The 7,500-nt window shown below is 58.3% G+C and overlaps 1 protein-coding gene across 1 annotated transcript; it reads right to left on the bottom strand.

Moving 5' to 3' along the window:
• Positions 1-392: 392 nt before the first annotated feature.
• On the bottom strand, positions 393-2,262 carry LOC105696009 (uncharacterized protein DDB_G0286299-like). Its single transcript, XM_012418118.2, has 2 exons — positions 1,657-2,262; positions 393-644 (listed from the first exon to the last, which is right to left on the bottom strand). The coding sequence occupies exons 1-2, from the start codon at positions 2,260-2,262 to the stop codon at positions 393-395; spliced, it is 858 nt and encodes a 285-aa protein (XP_012273541.2).
• Positions 2,263-7,500: the final 5,238 nt, after the last annotated feature.

The following is a 7,500-nucleotide window of genomic DNA, read 5'->3' as shown; positions in this document are numbered from 1 at the left end:
GCACGCGTTCGAGCTCCGCGATACCTCGGGCAGTCCCTTCCGAGAATTGGAAGTAGCTGCTGACGAGATAAAGGTTCCCGAATCCTCCTATGATCTGCACGCACACGGTGTGCGTGGTGCAGAGGTGCGTTACCTTAAGCACCGTGTATGCGTCGCCTCGCACTATGATCGCAGCCTGCACGGGTTCGGTCGCGTTCCCGCCCGTTACGACCAGGTTCCTTAGGCCGATGCCGTGGAGTTTGCCCCGCGTGTTATACGGTTCCTGTACGAGTGCCACATCGGTGCTACCAGCGTGCAATCTCTGCGCGATCTCGGATGTTGCGACTCGCGAGCGCTGCATGTTAATTTGCAGCACTCTGAGTTTTTTTCCGCGCGTTTCGCGTTGGCTTCGCTTAGCCATTGTAATTAGTTTGCGATGCCCTACGTTCTAACGCCGCAATGTAGACCGGACATTTCCTGTCGTTGGATGCATGTGCCGACGGTTTCCCCGCCTTTTTGCAGTTGACACATGCCGCGTTTTTGTTTTTATTCGGGCAGTCCTTATGGGCATGCCCCGCGTTCGCGCAGTGGCCACAAATTTCGGCCTCAACTTTACAGTGTTTCGCGATGTGTCCATACGCGTGGCATTTATAACATCGCGATATCTGCAAAAAGTCGGCCACACGACAGGAGTTCCAGCCTACATGTAGCCTATCCTTCCCTAAGATACGCGCGCGCATCGCCGGGGCAACTTCTAGCACCGTGTTATATGTCTCTTTTTCGCGTCTGCCCGTTACGTACGCGAATCTAATATTTCTCGCGGCTTCCTCGGCCGCCACGCTCTTCAGGTTTTGGGATCTCAGGGTCTCCACGAGGTCCTTTTCCGGGACAGACCTCGGGACATCGTAAACGATGATCCGTGGACGGTCGCCGGTAGGTCTCTCGACCGTGAGTCCCGCCTCCCGGAGAACGCGGTTTTCGGTGAATGCTTTCACCCCCTCGCCTGTCGCGGTTTCAACGATGATCGCACCGTCGCGTGCTTTCCTTACCGCTTTTATACCTATTCCCGCAGTTTTTGGATCTACAAGCGACAATACCATTTTTTTGGTATTCTCGCTGTCCGCGTCCGTCGCCGCGCGTTCCGGTCGTATTCGCACCTCGTGCCTCTTTGGTGCCTCCGCTGCCGCGGCGATCGCGCGCACTGTTCTGGTCGCCGGTCTCCCCACAATGTCGGCGAAGGTTCGCGGTCGCGGGGCATTGAGGGCGGCTGTCGCATTTGCGGTGACGGGTGTTGCGGGGGTCGATCGCCCCGGTTCCGCGCGGGCCGGCGCGGCCGTCGTTCGCGTTGTCTGCGCGCTTCCCCCCCTGCTCGCGGTCTCGAGACGGCCCTCGAGATAACTATTCTTGACGAGGAGATTCCGGATCATCCCCGTCATTACATTGACTCGCGCCATTATATACGCGGTTTGCGCCTTGCCCACCTTCTTAGACTCGTCGAGGCAGAACGAAAGAATTTCGTCCGCGCACCGTCCAGCCTCGTCGCCCTCAGTGCTCTCGCTCGCGCGCGGTCGCGGAGATTCCGGTTTTCGCGATATCTCTCCCCTACCTGTCGGCGCGTCTTCTCGCGGTTTTAACAAGTTATTTTTTTTCCGCAATATTATTGGTTGGTAGGCTTACCGATTCTGCAGCCGTTGTTTCACCCTCGTCGCGTGGGGCCGTTGGCTCCTCCTTGACCGCGGTGATTTGGTCCACCTCCTCTCGATCCAGCTGCACTATGAGGACCTTCTTCGCAGCTTTCTTCGCCACGGTGTCCGTTTCCTCGGTGCTCGCTTCGGTGGAGTGTCGTCTCTTGGAGGTTCCCGCGATGACCTCCATGGCACTGCTATCGGTGTCTCTGTTTTTCCGCGCGTTCTTCTTAGCTGCGGTTCTGGAGATCACTTTCTTCCACCTCTCCATTTCCATTCCCGAGGCCACCGTTGACTCGTCTTCATCCGAGGCTTCGACGCGAGTTTGGCGCTGCATCTCCCTTTTGCGCTGCTTCTCTTCCTTCTTCCTCTTCTTTTCCTCGGAGGGGGCCTCAGAGCTAGTGGTTTTATTCCCTTTTTCTTCCTCGTTAACCACTACCGAGGAGTTCGGGGCGCAGGATGTGGATCCGTCCGTTTCGCGAGAGGGCTTCCGCATTCTGGCCGGGACGATCTCGTCATTGGTCGTGTCCTCTTCAACTTTTCGCGTCTTCTCGGCTTTCTTTTTCCCCTTTTTTCTTTTCTCGTCTCCAGACGCCATCTCGGCAACGTCTGGTGAGTCAGGGCGTGCGGGCCGGTGTCCGCCGCGCCGCGCGGTCGTGGTTGGGTGCTCCCGCAGTCCGCGCGGTAAAAATCGAATTTTTCGGCCCTCGCGCCTAATTCCGGTTTCTTTTAAAAGCTTGTCTTAATACAAGCTCAACAAGCTTTGGATCGCGTGTCTACGATTTTCCTGTCGGGAGTTATTTCCCTTTAAGTTTCCCCGTATATCGTATATGGGGCCGGGGCCACGCGTCTCCTACTCATTCAAGATGGCGGCGGCCGCCATCTTGGATTTTCTGAAATTTTTCGCGGTTTTCGCGTCCTAACTTTTTAACGGATTTAGATACACTCGCGTACCTAGCACCAAACGACTCGTTTTTCCGCGGCGCTTCGTTTGGTGTATTCGCGAGGGGGGTTCGCTTCTGCCCGTCCGAGTTATTCGCCCGGCGTCGGTTTTCGCGCACCGACGCCGCGAGTGAAAAATCGGTTTTCCTCGCGTTAAAAATCCGATTCTCGTCCGATTTTAAAGTATGACCCGTCAAAATGCTCATTTTAACGAGCCCTACACCGTGAACTAAACGGATTTGAAATTGCTTAGGGGGGTCGAAAGTTATTCACGATGACGGCTCCCGCACTGCCGTATTAAGATTCGAGTTTCGGTTATCGCGCTCTAAAAATCGCAATTCTCGTCCGATTTCAAAAACGCGGACACCGTTTTCAGTGCTAGAAAACGGCGCTAAAAATGAGCCTAGGCTCGTATTTTTAGCTCTTACGGGTCTCGAGTTATCGCAAGTTATAACTCACTGAATTTCTCGGGCCGGCGTCCCCGCGCATGCGCAGTCCGCCTGGCGTCGCTTCGTCTCGGCGTTCTCTCTGCGTCCTCGGTTTTTGCACTTTTTCCACAAAATTCTTCAAGTAATCCTTATTTGCACTGCACTGAACTACACAGAATTGGATTCCGAACACGGTGGTACGGGCCGATTCCAGATCCGTTACGAAATTCCGCGCGAATCGTCGAAAAACCGGGAGCGTCACTCCGCACGTCCGTACTCCTCGAGCGCTCGCTTGGAACTCCCCTCTGCCAGGGCAGCAGTGAACCGCTCCCAGACGGCCCTTCTTACGTTGAACCGCCTGGTCGCGACGTCGCCGTCATCGCGGCACCCCCCGGGAACCCGCAGCCCGATGTCAACGGCACCGTAGTCGCTGGTGGTCCAGTCAGCCCGGACCTTCCATGAGCTGACGTATTCGCTCATGACAGGAGTCGCCATGGTCACGTCGATGTATGACTGACCCCTTGGCGTCCAGTAGGTCGGGCCCTGGCCAGGGTCGTTGACCACGGCGAGGCCATGCGCCTGGATGAATCGCGCAAGAGCGCGGCCCCTTCCGTCCACCCTCTGGACTTTACCCCAGAGGGGGGACTTGGCGTTGGCGTCTAGCGCTATAAGGATTCCCTTCCCCCTCAGCGAACGAAGCACCATTTCGAGGTGGCTGAGGTGCCTCTCGATCTCCTCGAAGTGCTGGAAATAGTGCGACACCGCGTAGAAGGAGAAGCTTGGGGCCTGCACTTCCACACAAACGCAGTGTGCCGTGATCAGCTGGGAAAGCATATTGACCTCGATCTCGGGGTTACAGATGACTACCGCGGCCCAGGGGCGTTCCCGGCGCACGGCAGCCACCCTGACTCGGGTCCCTACTCCGTAGAAAGTGTGGCTGTCCCCCTGTTCCCGGACGTACGGTTCCTGCAAGAGCAGAACGTCCAGTCGCTTTTGGGAGATCAGCTCACTCACCTCTCCCATGACTCGAGCTAAACGTGCCGCGTTCAGCTGGAGTACCCTAATTCCCATGGTATTTGGGGACCTATCCATCGCGGTAATGGTTCCTCGGCTGTCGGAGCCGGCGCATTCGCAGCCCTGGTTGCGGGTCACTGAGGTAGGGCTAATTGGGTTTACGGGGACTTTACTCTGGGCTGCGATTTCGGATTCCGCGACCGCGGGCCTGGTGGTGCGGGCGTACCCCACGGCCGCTGCCGCGGGGGTTACCGGGGCCGCCTCATCGCATCGACTCAGGCTAATTTGGACAGCACGAAGGCTGACGACCATGGGCAGCGCCCCGTCGCGGCTGCCGCCGGAGACGCTCGCCGGCGCTGGGACGTCCGATTTGAGGGAGAGGGCAAGTGCCCTCGTGACCGAGCGGGTGCACGGACGTCCGACGGGGGCTGCGACGGCACCGCAGCGCACCGACCCTGAAGAGCGGGCCGGGTGCACCCCCCCCCCATCCGCTGGTGCTGAAAATTTGTAAGGCATTTTGATTAGTAAATACGAGTTTTCGCCCCAGGACGTGCCCCGGCCTCGACGGACCCTCAAGGTGGCACCCGACAGTGGCCCCGGCCCCGTGGCATGGCGGCAGTGCCGGGTGAGGACATCGCCCCGAGGTATAGTCCACCCGCCCGGTCCGTTAGGGTGTCTCCCCCCTCGCACCTATCCCCTCACCAGACGAGGTATCAGCGCTCTGGGGGGTTCTCACCCACCTCGCCGAGCAAGTAGGCTCGCCCTACGGTCGATGGTCCTTATGAAAGCAGAGCTTGTTAGGCCGCGCGACCGAGCCGATTGACGGGAGGAGGGCTATCCCCCCCCCCCGCCTCCCGTCTAGCCGAATAAGGGACCAAAGAGGTGTGTCGCGTACGGCTCGCCGCAGCGGACTTTCCCCTCAATCACCAGAATCCCCGTCTCCGACGACACGGGTCGCCCCACACGGCAAACGTGTAGGAGAGGTGCACAGTCCTCCCGGATTGACGTGCCGCGCCTGAAAGTAATGGGGATTATTAAGGTTGGGAGCGGAGGGGGGTGTGTTCGAGGAGATGGGGTGCTTGGGGTCTTAGGGGCGTTAGTGGTGTTGCAAGTGTTAGGGGTGTTGCAAGTGTTGCGGGTGTTAAGGGGCGTTAGCCGAGCCGGTCCAAGCTCATCAGGGGTCGGGCCGGCCCGGGCATGGGGTATGGTTTGGTTAGTTAGGATAGGCTGGGTTTGTTCCGGCCGGACCAGCTCAAGCCCAAGGGGGGTTCGGCAACCCCGGCAGATGGTGGGTGGGTGTAAGTGGGTTGGTGTTGGGGTTGGTTAGGGTTAGGGTGGGTTAGGGTAAGGTTGGATGTGGAGAGGTAGCTGGGGGTTCTGGGGAGGGGAAGGTCTGTTGGGTACCTGAAAATAAAAGGGGGTGATTACGCGGGGGGATCCCGGTTCCCTCGCGGGGGGCCCGGGACACCCGAACGAATGGGGTTCCTGAAAAGGAGGAAAAGTATGTAAGTTCCCTGAAAATAAAAAGGTTATTACGCAGGGGGTCCCGGTTCCCTCGCGGGGGGNAGAATGCAGCAGCCAATCCCGCGGCCCGTACCCTTTGGCCTGGGTCAGGCAACCACTGCCACCTCGAATCCTACTCCAATCGCCGGGGCCCGCCTTCGGGCGGGGGGCTTCCCCGGCTCCCGAGGTACCCTCTTTCGGATATGGGTGATCCGTTCGGCCGGTTCGCACCGGCCTACCAGTTTGGTCTCTGCCAAGGACCCCGCCCTGGTGAGCGGTGACGAGGGGCACCCACAGGTCGTCACTCCTGTGTCGCCCATACGGGGGCGGCCCTAGGCTTTTCGCACGCGCCACCGCGGCGCACAGGGTCCTTCGCCCATGGACTTCTGTCGCCGCTGGTGTGTTCTCCGGCCTAGAGGGAGCTGTACTTATTCTATGTTCGCAGTCTTAACTATCGCCAGTCATTGCCGGTCCGTGGAGTGACGGAGGTGTGTACTAATTTGTTAGATTCTCGTTCTGCTCTTTCTGTGAGAGAGCCTCGCGAGCGTAGGTTCTGAACACCCGGTATGTGTTACGTTTTACGAGGTCTCGCGGCTCAACCGGCCACCCACTCCCCACCGCTCGGAGTGACACCGCCATGCGGCCCCTCTCCTCGCCGTATAGGGGGCAGGTGTACAGCACGTGCCACACCGTCTCCTCCACCCCGCATCTCTCGCACTTCGGGTCATCGACCAGTCCAAACCCGTATAGTTTAGCCTTAAAATTACCGTGCCCGCTGAGCATCTGCGTCACGTAGTAATCCGTGCGCATCCACCTCGCGGACATGCGCTCGACCACGTTCGGGAAGTATTCCGCGGTGCATCGTCCTTTGTCGCTGGCGGCCCATCGGGCTTGCCAGAGGCTCAGGATTTCGTTGCGGACTGCTCTTGCAGCCATTGCCCGGTCGCGAGTCCCTTCGCCTCCCGCATATGTCGCATTCCCGAACGTGAACGGTACGCACCTTCTTATTTTGTACCTGTACATGCGCTCGGTGGCCATTAGATCAATTGGGATCTGGCCGGCCACCACGCACACCGCGTCTCGCGAGATCGTCCGGTACGCTCTCGTTACGGATATCAGGGCCAGCCTTTGCGCGCTTCCCATGGTCTCTGTTATTTGCCGCGTGGTTCGATCGGCCCACGCGGCAGCTCCGTATGTTATAATGGGGATAAAGAGCCCCTTATATATTACCGTGCGCGCCGCGTGTTTCAGACCCCAGCGCGCTCCCGTTAGCCCTGCTACTCTACCGGTGAGCTCCCGAGCTTTAGCCGCCACTATCCGCGCGTGTGCTGCCATCGAGAGCCCAGTACCGAAATATACCCCGAGGTACTTCATCTCAGAGCGGAGCCGAACCAGCCTCCCGTCTATCGTGATTCGTGGTGGTCTCCCATGGCTTAGTTTGCCCTTCGCGAGGATCATTTCCGTTTTTTCAGCTGAGAGAGATAGCTTTTGCCTCTCACACCAGCTGGTCACGGTGCCAACGATTCGCCTAGCCTTTTGTTCTAGCTCCGCTCGTGAGTTCCCGCTTATGAGCGCGAGCAGATCGTCCGCATATGCGATCGGCTCGCACTCATTTTCGCTCGCTAGCTGTGTTACTAGCTCGTCGAATACGAGATTCCACAAGGTTGGTCCCAGGACTGACCCTTGCGGACAGCCCTTGGTGACCGTCTTGCTGACCTCGCAGTGTTTAGAAACTATCTTAACTTTACGGTTCGCGAAGTAGTCACGAAGCAGGTCATAAAGGTCTCTATTACAGTTTCGTTGGATATGCTCCGCTATTATGCTGGGCCACCATACATTATCGAAGGCTCCGGATATGTCAAAGGACAGGGCGAGTACATACTTACTCCCGGTGTCAGATATTAATTCGCGGAATTTTACGAGGGCATCGTCAGTGCCCTGTTTTGGTC

Source organism: Orussus abietinus, unplaced genomic scaffold, assembly GCF_000612105.2.
Source record: "Orussus abietinus isolate OABI.00-Male unplaced genomic scaffold, Oabi_2.0 scaffold869, whole genome shotgun sequence".
Taxonomy (NCBI): domain Eukaryota; kingdom Metazoa; phylum Arthropoda; class Insecta; order Hymenoptera; family Orussidae; genus Orussus; species Orussus abietinus.
Note: the sequence above shows the minus strand (reverse complement) of the source record. Positions and strands in the feature narration are given on the sequence as shown.

What these genes read in the sequence shown, in the direction of transcription:
- LOC105696009 (XM_012418118.2), bottom strand. Translation starts at nt 2,262, where the DNA reads ATGGCGTCTGGAGACGAGAAAAGAAAAAAGGGGAAAAAGAAAGCCGAG. An exon ending in AAACAACGGCTGCAGAATCG is followed by an intron (nt 645 to 1,656) that starts GTAAGCCTACCA and finishes GACTTTTTGCAG; the next exon opens with ATATCGCGATGTTATAAATG.